This window comes from Leptinotarsa decemlineata, unplaced genomic scaffold (genome assembly GCF_025532065.1).
Source record: "Leptinotarsa decemlineata unplaced genomic scaffold, Ldec_3_MD MMD2_tig00003335_RagTag_RagTag, whole genome shotgun sequence".
Taxonomy (NCBI): domain Eukaryota; kingdom Metazoa; phylum Arthropoda; class Insecta; order Coleoptera; family Chrysomelidae; genus Leptinotarsa; species Leptinotarsa decemlineata.
In genome coordinates, this window is record NW_027412587.1 from 6,290,278 (window position 1) to 6,309,482 (window position 19,205).

Sequence of the window (19,205 nt, forward strand, 5' to 3'; positions counted from 1 at the left end):
GTTCTGTTAGGGGGTGAAAAATAAAAACAGAAAACTGATTGTTTCAATTATGGTAATCACACTACAAAAATGTGTGTGAGAAATAATCAATAATACATGTGTCATTAAAAACGTACTTATTCGACTACTACTTCCTACTACTTCCACTTCCTCCCTCGTAAACACCAATCAATATCGTCTTCCCCGGAACCCGGAATCAATTTCGATACCATTCTCACCCACTCTGCTATCCTGATGAAAATCCTCACTATCGGCGAACATTCCGGAGTGGAAAGTTGGAAAGCGTGGAAAGCTCCGTGAAAAAGCGCCGCAGAAGCTCTGATATAGGATGGAATCATCCCAAAAATGGGGAAAAAGCTTCCTGGAAATCTGGAAAGCTTTCCAACGACACGTCTAGCTGTTGTCGCTTTCCAGCATGGAACTTTTAAGAGTAGGGTGGTATGAAGGGAAAGGAGGTGACCAATAAGTTTTCCATTGCTGAAAATTTTTTGGGATTTCTATGTACCTACTCAATACCAATTTTCATTGGTATTCATAGTACCTACCTATTTGTTTCCCGTCGTTGGTTTTTTAAAGTCACATCAATAATCACATTTGTAACCTGAAAAATAAAATTCAAGCATTCGGCTCTGTTTGTCTTGAGTTATCAGTGGTTTCATTGAGAGATTCGTCAAGAAATATAACAAACTGGATTGAATTGTAGATATATGACGGAAAGAAGTATGGTAGGTTCTTTTTCATAGATCCGAAACGTGCAGTTCGGTATGCCCCAAGGCTCAGTTGTTGGACCTGTGTCATTTTTATTTTATGTGTATGATCTACCGTAATGGTAGCTGACAGTCAGATGGTATGAAAGACATTTGTGTAAATGATGAGATTCAACCTGAAAATGAAAAAAAAAATCTCGGCACTAATCTGGTTTCAAACCTGAACTAAGATATGCGTTTTGATTGAACTTGTTTTGATTTAAATAAAGCGTACTACGCTTAAAAACAGTTGGGATCGAGCATTTATTTAACCATAATATATTCACATCTAGTTGGCAATGTCATCACCTGGGGCAGAGCGAGGGAATTTTCAAAATTTTCTTCGCACAAAAGAGAATTTGACAAATAGAGTTGGCAACCAATGGCGTGAAATGAATCTATTGAAAATACTTTTCCACACCAGAATAAAATTACTCTCTCTCTCTCTCGACGCGCGTTTTGCCAACCAAGGAGATGACTGAGACTACAACAATATTTACGAAACAAATGTTTGTATGTATTTCATTCACGAGGATTTTTCTATACTGTTTGATATACTACTTATGTTTCTGTCTGTGAATGAATTTATTTATTACTAATATAATAAATCAATAAAAACTCAATTGAGAAATGAAAAGTGCTAAAGCGCTGAAAGTCCACATAGTCTCTTTATTTTATAATCGAACTATCGTTTTCTCCCAGTGATATATTCTTTCGAAACAAAAAAATCTGTGAAATTGAGTAAAAAATTAATCGAAATTATTAGGTTTTCAATTTTCAAAACTTGAATTAAAATAAGAACTGATATGGTACGAATATAATTAGTTAACTGAATTTGATAAAAACAAAACATAGAAATTGATAATTATAACATCAAGTTTCATCATATTTTATTTTCCACTTTCTATTGATTTCAATTTCTATCTTTACATTTACTTCCACTTTTTGATTATATCTACACTACCTACGTATAATGTGAATTTTTAAAAACAGTTGATAGGTAAATGCTTTTTTATTTTTATAGTGATTGAAAATGAAAAAAGTACAGTTTGAGTATGATATAAATCACGACTAATGATGTGCATAAAACACATATATTCTGAAAGTGATTTCATATAATTTTTGTTCATTTGTCTATCTCAGTATTTCTCCCTTTTTGACACCACCATCTTTGAATTACAGTTTTCTTGATATTTTTATTACTAAAAATACCTAATGAACCCATATAGGAAATCCAATTCATATAAATATTAATTCAATTCGATTATATCAATTATTATTATGAAACAAGATATATTAATAAAATACCTACTTTTAGTGAGTATTTAATTTATATGTTGCATCGCTTACATTTCGCCGACACTAACTCAGTCAAGTTAACTATATATACCTGAATCCAAGTTGTCCTAATGTACTCGCTTCGGCGGTACATATACTAAAATTGGAACGATACAGAGAAGATTAGCATGGCCCCTGCGCAAGGATGACACGCAAAATCGTGAAGCGTTCCACATTTTTTTGACAAATGTAAAACCCGTTAAGGAAAATTCAATCCTCAAACCCATTATATAATCCATACTTTTTTTATATTTCCGGAACATATTTGAAGGAAAATTAAATTTAAAATATTAAATTACAGTTATTGCGATCTTAGAACCAACAATAGTCATTTTTCAACAAAAAATGTAAAGCAGTAGTGCTCAAAATCTTATAATAGTTGTGGCACCACTGAATCTCATAACTTCGAACAAACATCTATTGGCAACAGTTACATATTTCATGGTTATGTTTATAAAAAATATTTCAAAATTTATCAGTTTTAATAAAACGTATTCTCATCAATTTACATTCATGTCATCACAAATTTCAACGTGGCGAGTACCCAAAATGAACTAATTGACCTTTTGGTGTCATTTTTCGACTTAGTAAGTAGTTATTTCAAAGGAAAATGTTCAATCCTTTCAGTAATATAAATGAAAATATAGACTCATCCCCTTCCAAAAATCGGCGAAGGGGCTCTGCAGGGGATATCAACGACTCGTGCCAAAAGATGGTGAGCAAAAAATTTTGAAATATATAAAATATGTGAAACGTACCTACTGAATAACTAATTCCTGATAAAACTGTAGTCTCAATCGTTATTATTTGAAGTGGTATGTTCGTGTCATATCATGTAAATAAAAAGTTTTAAAAACTTGAATCTTAGGGTGAATTCATGCACCATCAATTTTCAGTAGCAACATTAGAAAATGAGTATATATATTTTCACTCATTCATATCAATAAGTTTCAAGTGGTACCAGATGAAAAATGTGAATACTTATGACTTAAAAGTCGTGACTGAGGCTTATGATTTGTGATGAATCCATGCACAGTTAGGTTGACTTCTTCGATCAAATTGAACTTTGAATTGGAACTATTTCCATTATCGTTTAATTGTAGGTTGAAAAATTCCATAATTCCAATCCTCTATTTGGTAAGATCAACATTGTCCATAGAAACGTAGTCATTGATTTTCGATAAGACCCCTCATCAATATGTTGTAAGTTGTAAGATTTTAGTAATAGCAAATCTTAGCCTACATGAACTTTCACGACCTTAAACTTGCGACTTGTGTATGAACACCTTTTATTCAACCCTATATTGAATACATTTGTATATTATAACTCTAAAGAAAAATGGTTAAAAATATTTTCTTGGACAAATTGTGAAACGATCAGTCAAAAATAACTAGGCAAAACTCTTTTAACTTATCCAGTATCCTATGTACATATTTTCGGGCTCTTTTCTTTCTTGCTACTGCCTAGCTTTACCATGTTTGTCCAAAAAATTTACTATCAAAAATACAGCAACTAATGGATATCTATTAAGGAAAGAAGGCAAATGTTTAAGGAAAACGTTACACCTTCTCGCTAATTATTGAAATGCTGAAAGAGTAAAAAAATTACAGACAAAATAGGTAACACTGATAATTGTTATTTTAAAAAAAATGAATGTGCCACAATATAATGCCTAGGAATCTGGGAAAATAATCTCAATTTAGTGTTTACTACAGTAAGGGGATATTGAAATCAAAGCCTGAAAAGTGCAAATTGTACAATTCATGGGATGTAGTGAATTCATTTGCTAAACATTTTTTCATTGTTGTTTTTTATCGACATTCATTTTGAGAAAAAATCTAATGTTGCTGTGTACTGGCGGTTTGAGTATCATTCGTAGTATTCAATATTCCTTTTTTAATAACCTTATATAAGTACTCGTCTATATCACATCCCTAGCCTGATGAAGAATAGTGAATATCAAAATATTTTCATAGGTGAATTTATTGATAATTTATATTATATTATTGAGTCATATTTTAGAATTTCAACCCTATTGATCCCGCTTTATTATCAAGTCAATCTTATGACAGTGAAGCATATTTTTTATTCTTATCATTATAGAGGGTGATAATTTTGTCATCAGTGTGATTTTGCTCACCAAATTTTTGATACAAATGATAGATAAATTATAAAATCATATTTAAACGACTGTACCTAATATTATGGTTAAATATGATGGAACCTAATTAGATGAGTCTTTCATTTGGAACTTGCACATCGATAGTGTCCCAAAAAAATCAATTTTTTTTTCACAATCAAACGACAAACAAACCTAGTTGCCCTCAACAAATAACTAAGCATTCACTTTGTGATAGCTTTCTTGAATATACCCTGGGATTCTGGAAGGGCTATGTTGATTATTCCCTTCAATCCGATAAAATGATGAAAAAATTGAAGACTAGAACATAGTTTAACAGCGATAAAATGCTTCTTTTCAACAGTGATAAAGCTTACAGCGACAAAAGTGACAGCCATGAAATTAAGACCTAGGTGTCAACTCGAATGAATATGTAAATCAAATAAAACTCACAGTACCTACAATGAACAGATACACGACAACGAAGTGAAAAATGTATTGCCACACTTCACTGATTCACATAACCTCACTTGAATGAGACAAAAATTAATTAATTCAAATTCCACTCATTCCATACCAATCGAGCAATCAGCAATAGATAAAACCACTCGTCCTACGAACCCATGGTTTTATCATGCTGCTTGCTCCCACATGGTATCACTGAATAATGAAGTTTTCGTTAAATGGAAAGGTATTGATAAAATTTAGAAGTCAGAAGTGGTATTAGTATTGACAGTAAAGAACTTTATCATTATAAATTAATTGTTGATATGGAATATAGAGGCAGTTGCAAACCATATTAGAAAAATTCTGGCTATGTTTAAATACAGTTCTTCAAATTTATTTTTAAGAAAGAATGAAATTTCATCGACCACAAATTACAATTTCTATTACATTCGAAAATTTCTGCAATAACCAAATTTGCTGAAATTATACATACAGTACGGAAGAAAAAATCTCACAATACAATAGGTATGACTCACATATGGATATTACCAATATAAATACACATATAGACAAGTATATACACATATATACATATACACACATATACATATATTAGCACCACTGACAATTGAATACCTCATCAATCTTATAGAAAGCTTAGGTGACAAGTGAATTTTTTACTTTGAACTTCCATTCTTTTATTTGTGAAGGTCTTTCCACTCACTAGGCAAAATTTTATATATTTTTATGGGAATAAACTCCGTTTCTGTGTTTTTATAATGCATCTTCGGTAGCCTGTTGATATCTTTGTGTTTAGTATCATGATTGTGAATCCTGGAGCCACCATTATATATATTTTTATTTTTATGTATAAACAATATTCCTTCTAGAATATAAATGGAAGGTAATGTAAGTGCGACCCATTTTATAAAAATTGGTTTAGCATGGGTTCTGGAATCAACTTTTTCTAAATCTCTCATTATCTTTTTTTGGATAATAAATACTTCACTTGCATATGAGGAAGCACCCCATATCAGTATTTCATTCCAGTATTTAAGACATCAAGGTAATTCTTTATTTGCTTTGGTACAGTTCTGTAATTATATATTTTGTGTCTAATTTTAAAAAAATCTGGGGATTGGTATCAAATTTTTTTCTTTCTTTGTTTTCAGTTCATTATAATTTGAATCATTGATGCGGTAATTATTAAGTTTTATCTTCAAGTGTATAATTCTCTATGATTGAGATATCGTCGTATGCGTACCAATTCAAATCCATAGCACATTCTTGTAGTTTACTATTGAATTTACCTAGACCGTTAGAGCAACATTTTATTTAGGACACTGTAATTCTTTTTGTCTCGATATTTACTAATGATATAATTTGATCTTGCCAGGACTATTATATACTTCAAGCCGTTCATATGTCCACCTAGAACAACTGTAGGAATACCAAAATCATTGATTTAATACCAGATCAGGAAATGGGTTAATAGGTAACTGACACAAAGAATACAAAAGAGCAGGGATCCGCTCAGAATAATTACAGGGTTATTTATTGCATAATGCTCATTAAGAGGATATTTGAACAAAATACGGTTACATAATATAGATCTTAACGGCAGGCCATACAAGAAAACAGACATTTCCTCGTGTTTTATGCGAAAGGTGAGGTACTATGTAGTAGAAGGAAAGCAATTTATGGGCAATCATAATTAAGTCCATTAGAATACAGCAGACATGCAGAAAAGGACCCATAGAAATTAGTAAATTGAACGAGATTATTGAAATAGGCCCCATGAGAAATAATGAAGCTTGAAAGAAATAGAAAAATCAGACTGTTTCCAAGCAGTGCTAAACTCAGTGTCCCATTTTTATAAATGAAATTTGAAAATGATTTTTACTAAAATCTTCATGGATACTTCCATTGTACATGTTTTATATTCTTTTAGTTCAACATCTATATATTGAGGAAATATTTTCTTTGTTTCTTCATTTGTCTGATGGAAAGTCTTGCTTCTTTGTTCTATCTTTGATATCCGATTTTCATTATGCCTATTAATCAATAATATAATTTGTGCTGTCTGAAATTCTGAACTGTTCTACTTCATTATATTGTTTTGACTCGGGACATGTATTTATTGTATCAAATTAGGTAAATAAAATTAATATTATTACCGAGTTACTTTATTCTTTCCAGGTGGACAATTCAGAAAATATTTTAAAAGTACTCAAGAGATTATATTTTGACAAACAAATGTGCGATGTCTTCCTACAGGTGGGCAGTAAAGAATACGGTGCCCACAGAATCATTTTATGTGCCTCTAGTGATGTCTTTCAGGTTTGCCCACTGCACTTCATCCTTTATGCATTTTTCATACATAGGTTTTTTTTCAGGCAATGCTTATGAGTCCAGAATGGACAGAATGGCACGAAAGCAGAGTTCAGCTCCAAGAAATGACTATTTGTGAACCATATTTCCATATGTTTCTAGAATATTTTTATACCGGTAAAATTTTAATCACTCACACAAATGTGATGCCAATCCTGGCACTGGCCGACAAATATATAGTTAGGGTGAGAAAAAATTGCAGCATAGACTCAATTGACCTTTTCTTAAACACCTCTTATTTTTTTAGAGTCTCACAAGGACTTGTTTGAACTACATGTGCAAGCACGTACCTCACGCATCATCACACAACCAGCTGTTCTCTTGGTTACAATACAGCATGGTGTGTGGGCATCAAAAAGTATTCGACACATGCCAAAACTTTATAAAATGGAATTTTGAATCGGTTGCTAATACGCCTGACTTTAGCAACTTTGACATTGATACGTTTGTGAGAATCTTGCAGCAGAGTGATATCGTTGTACATAACGAGATGGTCCTCTATAACTGTGTTGTGCGGTGGCTGGATTTGCAAAAAATAAAGCTTTGTCAACATCAGGCAACTAACGAAGACATCGAGGAGGAGTATAAGATTTTGGTGGAGAGGATTATGCGATATATAAGGTAATAGATCAAAATTCATAACATGTAAAATCTTTAGATGCTTTCAATTGTTTAGTGACACTGATAAAAGAGTCTTTTCATTCGGGATTATTTCTATTTTTTTCAAAAACTTCTTTGGTGGCTTAATGTCTTAACAACTTTCAAAGATAAGAATCACTTTTGACCCAAAAATGTCATCCAAAACCCATATTGCAAATGTTACTTCTAGAACGCTAAAAATGTTATGTTTCACTCTTAATCTGCAGAGGAATTATCTCTCTTTTTTCTTAAAGACAAAACACAAGCATTACAGGAAAATCCTTAAGGCGCTCTAAGAGCGGTGCCTGTGCCATAATAGCGATTCACATTCCGCTGGAGATTAAATCCATTTGGAAAAACGTTCTCAGGAAGTTTATTCCACATAAACGCAGTTCTCCAAATGAAAGAGTTCTGAAACAGTGAAGTTCGAGGTGTACTGAGTTGAACCTCAAAACGATGAGCAGCCACAGTCCGTCGCATATTTCTGATGTGTAACGCTCTTGGTGGAATCAAATGTGGCAATTCACTTGGACTTGAAAAGTATATTCCTTGAAAAGTATATACTGTTCAATTGTTAGATCAATAATCGAATACAACTCCACTATTTGGTACCCTTCATATAATGTGGATATTGATATACTTGAAAGTGTTCAAAAAAGTTTTTGAGGTACTCAGCATACAAACTGGGATATCATATTGGTGAATTTAACTATAAAACTATATTGAACATGCTTAACTCAAATAATCTGGCTTATAGAAGATTAGAATCAGATCTTATGCTAATTTCCCAGAACTTTTCAAACTTCTTGCTTTGAATGTGAATCCAAAGAGAACAAGAAATACAGAAATTCAAAGTACCCTTTCATCATACTAACTATGGCCAGAATGAGTCTATAGGTAGAATTTTGAGACTTGCTAACACTCACAATGTGAATTTAGAACTGTTCAATTTTTCTTTGGAATAATTTTGAAAGACTGAAAAGATTGTAAGTGATTGGCTTATTTTTATATTTTTTTCCTCACATCTAGCTGATAGTTATAGTACATATGTGCAAATTTGGTAATTATTTTGTTAAAATAGGTAATGCTGTAAATGAATAAATAAATATATAAATTTCTTATACGATTTCACAGAGTTTATATTTCAATTATTTTTAAATATGTTTGGTACTGTCTTGAAAGAATATTCTATAGTACTCCCTGCCTGATCTTTTTTTGACCACATCTATCGGGAGATTAGCTACTTGGAATGGCATAAGTGTGTTGTTCCATTCATTCAATCGACCGTTAGATGAAATGGTGGCACGAGCCAAGAGCCGTCCTACCCGTGCTAGGTATCGCACGTTAAAAGATAAGATCTCGTTACCACTTAGCTCGCACAAGTTTATACTTTTGAGAGTTGTTGATCGTAGCTGGTTAACGGAAAAACAAATATTTTGAAACAGATCTATCTTTCTAAAATATAATTTTATTTTGTTGCCTTCATGATGTTGTGTGTATATATGTATGCTCATTAACCTAGCATGTATATGGTCTTCCAACAGGGACTTCCGAAGTTTCACAATTAATAACGGCCATCTGGTTAGAACTACGTCTGTCAAATTTGCTGTCATTCATTTAGTCTGTTTTACCGAATCACCATGGACGGATATAGCATTCAAAAACATGCGCAAATAAACAAACTGTTTTATCAAAACGGGTGTTCTGTTTGAGCAACGTACCGCGCGCTTCGCCCATTTTACGGTCGCCATAATCATTCTACCGAGAGGACTATTCGCAATGTGATGGATAAATTTGAGTCCACTGGTTCAGTAATCGATTGACCAACACCCCTACGTCGACGAAACGCAAGATCTGTCGAAAACATTGTCGCATGTAAGGGCATGGTAATCTCACGTGGCCACCGAGATCCTTCAATTTGACCTCGTTAAGTCTTTTTCTTGTGGGTTTTTTTTTAAGTCACAAACCACAGCAGTCCTCAAAGCCAACATAACCCAAGCCATTGGTCAAATTCAGACTGATTTATGCGCCAGAGTGATGGAAAATTGGACGTTTCGAATATGCTCCACTCAGTGAAGCCGTGGCGGACATTTGAATGATGTTATATTCCACACATAATGGCATCGATAGGTTTTTTAATAAAAAAAAAATTCGATGATATCTCACACATACTTTGTTTTATTTAAATTTAAAAACAGGAAGTGCTTAATGGAAGACCCTATATTTTGATGTGAATACTTTGAACTTTATGCTTTGTTAACGCCTTTTGTTTTTTCGGCAATAAAGTTTATGATGATTGATTGCCTAATGTGCAGAGTGTCATATGATCATTTTCAGATTTCCTATGATGACTCCCAGGGAGTTGGCAGACCTGCTGCTTTCCCCTGTCATCAAGCAGCATAAAGAGTTCTTTGTAGATCGCATGGCCATAGGAATGAAGTATCACTCAGGATACTCGGACCAAATAATGAGTTACTACAACACTGAAGAAGGGAAATTGTTGTTTACCTCTCGGTTGTACACTTCAGACAGTTGCAGTGCTTTGTTGACTATAGAGAATTTCCACGACATTCCCAACTATCACACAAGTACTTTTGTATTTTCTTCCCATCTTTCTGCGGCAGAGCACGAGTCTCACAAGATCAACGAGTGGCTGGTTGATCTCTACCCCAAGGGGGTTTGGTTTAAAAAATGTTTTCTTATCGTGTGGCAGGGAACCCTTGAAGTAAGTGATTTTACCATTATTTTTGACCTGAAGAAATTTTTAGTTTTGGAAAAATTTATCTGTGAAGAAATACTTGCTAATAATGAACTTCATTTGCTAAAAATATGAATGCAATAAAAACATATGCTTAAAATTTGTCAAGTACAATCGGATGTGAATGGTAAAAATGTCGTACATGTAAATAATAAAATTAAAATATGTGTAACAATTCTTTCAATTGAATACATTTTCGAATCTCTTATTTCATGAAAAAAATCACCAAAATGATACTTCTATGAAGTTTCTTAGTGTTATATATATATTTCTTTTTCTGTGTCTTCCTATTTCTATCACAACAATTTTAGCAAAGTCTATTGATGCTACAATTGTAGAGTGACAATTTTTAGATTCAGATAACTTTAACATTTGAATGCTATTCAAAAAACTTCCTTATTGCTAATGAGCTGATTTGTATCATTCTTTTTATTCTGAACAAATGCAGGATTGAGTGTAATGATAGAGGTATGAACTGTGTTAAGAAAATTCCACATTACATGAGCTATTTATGAGGGTCACCCTAGTCGTGAATATACATAATGACAAACCAAAAAACAAAAAAACAATGCCCCTCACTTTTATTCAGTCAAATACTGACAAAAATCCCTCAACTTTTAAAGTGTTGTATGGATAAACTCAATTGGATAGAACACAACACAATGTTGTAGCTATTTCAGCCTGAGCTATCTCACAACTGCTTTTCTAATGCCATTTAACTGACGTTGGGGGGGTGTTCATCTCACAGAAGATTGCCCTAGAATTAAAAGAAATGATCTGACACGTTTTTGACATATATCAAATAAAAATTATTTGATCAGGGAAAGTTTTTGCATATTTCAAACACAAAATAATATATCAGTAGTGAATTGCAACAACAAATGAACAATCATAAATCCGAATCTTATTTCGTACGGTGTACTACAAGGTTCCATACTGGGACCAACTCTTTTTGTGATATATATTAATGACATTTTTGATTTCTTACTTCTTACTTTTTGCTATGCCGATGATGTATCAATGGTAGAAGCAGACTCAAATGTTAACAATTTGATGGGATCTCTGTTCTAGAACAGATAATATCTAATGCTGAAACTTAGTTTACTTCAAATTATCTCAAACTAAACAGAAAACACAGAAAATAATAATATCATCAAATAGACAAGTAACGAAGAAGCAACATGTAGATTTTTTGGGGTTTAAAATGGATGACATGTTGAATTGGGAAGCACGTATTGCTGGTCTATACAAAAAAACTTTCTACACAACTGTTCCTACTAAGACAGCTGAAAATGTGTCTTGGTCAAGGTATGGTAATACAGACACTACATATGGCATACTTTTATGGGTTCAATCTCCACATGCAATAAAAGCCTTTCGTATGCAAAAAAAGCAATCCATAGCCAATGTCTCTTACAGAGAACACTGTCGTCTTTTATTTCAAGAACATGAAATTCCAACCTTGCCATGTATATTCATACTCCACAACGTTTTAGAGATTCACACAAATAATACTGAGTACCTTACAAATGCTGATTTTCATAATTACCCAACTTGAAGAGGTGCGTGCACACCTGTGGCCTCAATTTATCGACTGAATCTATCAGCTCGAAATTCACTCAACTTACATTTATATAATAAAATACCAATAAACATTACTGGTTTGAGTTATAACCGTTTGAAGGCTAGAGTTAAGTACTCACTATTGAGGCACTCTTTCTACTCCATCTATTTGAATTGTGAGACATTAATTTTTTCACATGTTAGTTTTGTTTTTTCTCATTTCAGAAATAACTATTTTTAAATGTAATTAGCGTGTATGAAACTATTGTTTGTCATTTCACTATTGTACATTTTGTAGTTAATGTGATGAAATAAACTAGTCAGTATGAACACACTTGAAAAAGCTATTGTTCAGTGAAACACTTGTTGGGGTTTTATAAAGTGTTAATGAAAATCTCACTAGAAAATGTTACAGCTTGTCAAATGTAGAAAGAGCTGCCTGAATTCCGTTATGGTCCCGCCCACTGGATGTGCGTTCGTTAGAAGACTATGAGAGCGAGAGAGAGAAAATTCTCAAATCTTTTTCTAGATTTGACAGGCTGTACTTGAATGTTTCGGCCAATTCCATCATACGACAACAATCTGCTTACACCATAGCATCTTATCACAATCACCCAGTAAGCTTTCTTACTGTTGCTTACCATCATTTATATGAATAAATTGTAGAAATTTGAATCATCATATGCAGAGACTCGGACTGTCGGAAGACAGCAGAGCACATACTTTATGCCTGCTCCGCTGGGGACCGAATCAGGTTTTCAGAGCTTGGCAGAGCCGTACTCTTACCATGTGACTTGAAAGACCACTCACCATACAAACTAATCAGCTTCCTTGAGAAGCTAGGTTTATTTGGTTGAGTGTGAATAGGTGTGAGCCACAATAAACCTTGAGGGTTGTGGTGGAGGGTCGAATAGACCCACTCACTTTTCAACTAACCTAACCTAAGCTTTCTTACTGTTGCTTACCATCATATATGGTATCGAAAACACTCAGCTATCAGATCATAGATTTCAAATCTGTGAATTCATTATAACTTCTTTTGAGAGTAATAAAGTAGATTTTATTTATAAGCAAAATTTCTCTGATGACAACTTGATCGCTTTCAGAGACTTGTTGATAAATGAACAATGTGAAGAAGTATACAAAGGCACTGATGTGAATGAATGCTTCAATGCATTCTACTCAACTTATCAATTCCATTATCATAATGTGTTTCCACTGAAAAGACTAAAGGATAGGAATAAAGGTAATACGGATAAACCATGGATATCTAAAGAAATTAAACATCTACATCAAATGGTATGTGATATGTGTAAAATAGCCAAGTCCACTGGCAAAGAAATTATCATTCAAAGATATAATCAACTCAAGTACAGGTATAACGAAGTAATAAAACAAGCTAAATTGGGGTACAACAACAAAAGAATTACTAGTGCAAATAATATAAGTAAGGAGAGTTGGAAAATTATAAATGAAAATAGATGTAAAATAAAAAATGAAGAAACTTTAGAACTGATCACTGATAACAATATAATCTCAGATAAAACAACCATTGGTAATCTTTTCAATAATTTTTTCATGGACATTAAAATAACGGAACCAAACAAAAACAACCTTAAATTATCGCCATTCTCATATGACAGTCTATTTTTATATTCAACTTCGCATTTTGAAGTTCAAGAAATTATTTAAAAAACTACTCAAACTTCAGCTCCAGGAATAGACGATATTCATGGAAAAACTCTAAACGTTGTTAGGGACATTATTTGTCACTCTTTATCATTCATAATAAATAAATCTTTTTGTGAGGGAACATACCCAAATTCACTTAAAATATCGAAATCTATACCCATATATAAAAACAAGGGATCTAAAAATGATATGAATAACTATAGGAATGTATGTGTGCAATCACAATTTGCTAAAGTAATTGACTATGGCTACTATTTGAGATCGAATAAATTTGTTGAGTATCATAAACTTATTCCACACTGTCAACATGGTTTCAGACAACAAAGATCAACATCATCTGCAATTTATAAATTATGTGATAACATCTATAATAATCTCAATAATAAAAAATATCCAATCGGATTATTCTTTGATTTAACCAGGGCTTTCGATACAGTTGACCATGCCCTGCTGCTTGAGAAACTGAATCGAATGGGAATACAAGGAATGGCTAATGAATGGGTAGCCTCCTATTTAAAACAAAGGTCGCAAATAGTAGTTATAGACTCAATTGAATCTCAACCTGTCCCTATTTCAATAGGAGTCCCACAGGGTTCAACTTTGGCTCCACTTTTCTTTATAATATTTATGAGCGATATAGGGTATTCATGTTATCTTCCCAAAAAACAATAATCTATGGAGATGATACCTATCAAATAATGGCAGAAAAGGAACTATCTCTTTCTGTTCAGACTGCAAATACATCTGCTGATGAATTCTCGCAGTGGTGTACAAATAATGGTCTACTAGTCAATGGTAATAAAACTTTTTTCATAAATTATCAACAAAAAAACGTTTCGTTAGACTACTGTCCCCTAATAAAAATAAATAATAGGTCTACAGAGCAGTTAGGCCAATATAAGTATCTAGGTTTGATAATTGACCAAAAATTAACCTGGGAAAAACACACTGACTATTTGACGTCCAAATTAAGTAGTGTTTGCTTTGTACTCGGGCAACTATGTAGAACAGTATCTCATCAAGTACTTAAGTTGGCCTATTTTGAACTTGTACAGTCTAATATATCCTATGAATTAACCTTTTGGGGAAATTCAGCACACTCAATAAAAGTGTTCAAAATGCAAAAAAGAATAAGATGTATTGCTGGCTCACACCACAGAGAATCATGTAAGAACACTTTTATTAAATTGGGAATATTGATGCTACCATCACTCTATATATTATTATTAGTTTTAAATATAAAAAAAAATGTATCCCTCTTCACAAAACAAAATATGATACATGCATACAACACTCGTCGGGGTTATGAACTGAGGCTAACCTATTCGCGGTTGACCATCGGGTAGGACTGGTAGGACTCTGCAAGCTATCAAGGTGTCATCTGTTTTAACAAAACAACAAAAATATTGGGAAATATAAACAACTTCAATAGATTTAGGACAGCTTTTACAAATTATCTTTTATCAAATGCATTTTATTCTGTTGAGGAATTTATAAACTTTTAACATTGTCAACTTTAGAATTTTATTATTTAACATTGAAGCTTTTGGAATGTTTATTATTTTATCTTTATAATTTTATTATTTTATCTTCACATCAACTCTAGTGGGGAATTTATACAACACATTTAACATTGTCAGCTATTATATTTTATCTTTACAATTTTATTATTAAATCAACTATATTCAACTGTTTTGACTAGTTTGATAAAATGTTATATATTATGTGTGAAATGTTTTTAACGACGAATAAATTATATTCTATTCTATGAAAAATATGCATATAAATAAATTGTAGAATCTTTTATCTGATGGTTGACCTAAGTTCTTGTAACGCTGATGAATTCCAAATTTCAAACTCTTATTTTTAAAAGTGGTGTACCGTATAATATTTATAAGCTAATAGCAAATGAATGGATGATTTCTTTTGCTTGGTTCCTCTGACAAGTATTAATTTTTCTAGAATCCCTACATTTCTCAACATGTAATTACATTTTTTTTCAGGTGCCTCAGGAAATCCTTTCTACAGTACGACTTTCCTTAACGTGTCGTGAGCTCTCTGAATTGGAAATGCGAGTTCGAATATCAGTATTGATATACGGACTGCAAGGAGGCATCGAACACGTTACAGAAGTCAGGGAGAAGGTCCACCATTTCACTCCACAGGAGAAGGTAGTGAACATAGACGACTTGATTCCTTTCGACGAACTCAATCCCCCCGCCGTGATGCAAGGAGAGCGAGACACTCCGTACTTAGTGGGACCGAACAGAGACAAGCTGAAATTGAACCTGGTCATTGCACCTATCAGGTAGCACGATGACCATAGTTGTTTGGTTTTCAGAATAGTGATGGCAGAATGAATGACTTGGGGCTGATATATGGATCATACTTCGGAGATATGGAAGTTTTTTTGGTATAAGTACTTGGGAGATTCATGATCTGAAATATAATTTCATTTATGCAAAATGGGAAATAAAATAATTTTTCGGGAAAAATATGAATCAGTTCAAAAATTTGTTTTTTGACAAATAGGTTTCGAAACAATCTGCACGGTAACTTTGTATGTAGTAACGCTATAAAAAACACTTAATCTCGAAGCTCTATGTCATGTCTACAAAACAATTGAAATCTCTCAGTTATAAGATTCATTAAATGTTATCATTCTCATGGTAGACTACATTTTTTTCAAATATCTTTGTTTGTGTCAATGAAATCTTGTAAGGATTTTCAAAAAAGAAGAAAAGACACCATCTGATCGATGATTTTGAACTGAAAATTGGTCAATTTTTCAAAATCTTGACTCCTTTATAAGTTTTGATTCAGTTGGGATATTGGTTAACGTTTTTTTCTTATCCGGTTCTAAGGACCATTTTTTTACATTTCTCCAAAACGTCAACAGTGAATGTACAATAATATTTGAAAAAGATCCAACCATGATCTGATTCTTGTTCAAAATTAAAAGTGACTTGGTTATTTGAATATTGATATGTCTCCAATTTTCAGTTCACTTTTCATGTCATGCAGCTGTTATTGACAAGAGGATCATATTTCATATTCCTTCTAAATATATGTTTTCAGTATTAGCAAAAGAAAAGTGCAATAAGCCCATGAAACTGCAGTGTTTTTGGAGACTTGGAATAGTGACTCTTTAGCACAAAAATTCAGTAAAAGCATAACTTTGTTCATTGCTGAGGAAAAGGTTTAATAACTTTTCTTAATTTGCATTTAAAAAGTTAACAATATATGGGCTTCTCATTAATAATCGCTCATGGAGATGTGGACAAATTTCTCTCTTAAAATTCACAGTGTGTCCTACAAAATACTACAATTTGGTCAGTAACAAATACTTTTTTTAATAGGTACTAGGGCCAATATCATGCACAAATTATGCCAGAGGTCAATACAAATCAAAGTAGATTAGGCATTCTCAGAAATCACTTTGTACAGAATATATTTGAAAAATTTCGTAAACTAATTGTGGAAGAGAAAGAGGTGAAAACTTTCATATAGTATTCTCAAAACTGACAGTTGAAATTTAATTGCGTCATTCATCTTATTGTAGAGAAATAAATGATTTTTTGTTTTCAATGCTATCGAAATTGAATTCTCATAGATGAATATTTAAATTGATTTTAGTATAAGTCACAATATTTATAAAAGAAATAAGAACGCCAAAAAATCTGTTTTCTCCACACCTCCAGTCAAAAGAAGCATTAAAAAAAACGAGCAATTATTGAAACATAATTTTTTAACTTTCCAGAATGAGTTTTTTCGAATATATATTGTACAAAAAGGGTCGTTGGAAATCCTGAATATGAAAGGTATTTTAATTTATATTGACTCTTGATATAATTTTTGCAAAAATGGATCCTATTACCCCCTGAAAAAGGTATGTCATTATTTTTAATTAATAAACCTAGTTCTATGTTCTGTAACTCTAAAAAGTTGATCGAAATCATACTTTCAACAGAAATACGGGGTGACTCGATTAAAGTGGGGCACACTGTATATTCATTGGATGTCACTTTATGATATTAGGGTTTCCATGTTTTAAATAAAAAATTGGTGAATCCGTGTTATGTTTTCTGAACGATCATAAATTTTCCTTTGAAAATGGGGTATTTTTATTAGAATTTCACATAGTTTTCAAATTTATTAGCTTCATAGTAAAATGAAAACTGAATTTTCACATATAAGTTAGAGGCATGTTTTGTATTGAAATGAATTTTGTCATATTCTTATTCCAGAAAAAAATCCAAGGACAAATGAGAGAATTTTGAACTATTAAATTTCAATATTTTGTTTAGGTTATATTTTATATTTGCTTATTTGTTTTGCTTTTAAATTACTGGAAAGTATTGACATAATTAAAACCTTGACAAGAAAATAATAATTTATATTTGCATTGGAAAAATGTAAACTGGACAAGTGCCATATTATTGAATACTTTGTTTGCCATTGAAAATGGCATGCTATACATTTATTACTAGCTTGCAAATTAAATGATTAGATATTAAGTTCATCATTTTAATTACAAGATGTAAACCGTTTCATCAAAATAAAAGTTTAATACTGTTATTACATGAGTTGTTTTATATTTAACAAGTTTTCCTGGTTTTGTATATTGAGTGAGGCAAACCAAATTCCTCTGATACAATTGAACCTGATAATTCATGTGGCAAATATGCGTTTCTGACATTTTTCAAGGAAAGTCTCAAAATGTAATTCATTTTAGACACTTTTTGACGGCCAAAATTTTTTTAAATTGAATTTTAATTTTTCAAATTGTATAATTCACCTCTTGAACACTCCAACTTGATTAATAAAACACGCTTCGGAAAGAGTTCTGGTATGTGGGAGCAGTGTTTGTTTTGGAACCCATTTTGTATTCATACTTTTTTTCATTGTTGAATGAAAAACTAGAAACCAACTGTGAGTTCTACGAAGCCATAGTTTCAAGTACTCACAAGGGACAAAAACTCTTGCTGGACATCAACATAAATAAGTCACTAAAAGGTAAAATAAAATGCAGAATTTTTTAAACCACAAATTATGAAAAAATGTAAAAAAAACCTTGGCAGAAGTGGAAAAGTTTTTTTTTCATACCAGATGAAGATATAAACCAACACCGGGAAGTTCTTATGAACATACTCATACCAAAATTTAACCACTGCTTTCCAGAAACAAAGATAAAATACCAGTAGAAGCACTTAAAATATTAGGAAAATGCGGAGTTGCGGGAATGTAAAGATCGACTGAATCTCTATTAGTACTAAGAAGATGAAAGCTATAGGAAAAACTACATTCGGGTCAAACACAATTATAATGAAATGTTAGAATCACGTAAGTTTACAGTATGGAAAGCGCATTGAAAATAGCAATAATGAATCAAAATGAAATGTCTGTGGTAAATTGTGAAAAAAATCAAAGGAAAAAACAAAATCACAAATGAATTGAAAATGTCAGGTGACACATACAATTTCAACAATTACTTTCTTAGCATAGCCTCTT

The 19,205-nt window shown here is 32.3% G+C and overlaps 1 protein-coding gene and 1 non-coding gene across 3 annotated transcripts; both read left to right on the forward strand.

Moving 5' to 3' along the window:
• Positions 1 to 2,157: 2,157 nt before the first annotated feature.
• On the forward strand, positions 2,158 to 2,264 carry LOC111511575 (U6 spliceosomal RNA). The gene has a single exon (XR_002722946.1). It is a non-coding gene; the product is annotated as a U6 spliceosomal RNA (small nuclear RNA).
• Positions 2,265 to 2,508: 244 nt separating this feature from the next.
• Tango10 (Transport and Golgi organization 10) lies at positions 2,509 to 16,388 on the forward strand. 2 transcript variants are annotated; one of them, XM_023167599.2, is made up of 6 exons: positions 2,509 to 2,799; positions 6,851 to 6,991; positions 7,048 to 7,227; positions 7,290 to 7,663; positions 10,019 to 10,406; positions 15,698 to 16,388. In XM_023167599.2, the coding sequence occupies exons 1-6, from the start codon at positions 2,695 to 2,697 to the stop codon at positions 16,004 to 16,006; spliced, it is 1,497 nt and encodes a 498-aa protein (XP_023023367.2). In that variant the 5' UTR covers positions 2,509 to 2,694; the 3' UTR covers positions 16,007 to 16,388. The 2 variants fall into 2 exon arrangements, with proteins under 2 accessions (XP_023023367.2, XP_023023370.2); XM_023167602.2 differs by having other exon boundaries at positions 2,510 to 2,671.
• The last annotated feature ends 2,817 nt before the right edge of the window (positions 16,389 to 19,205 follow it).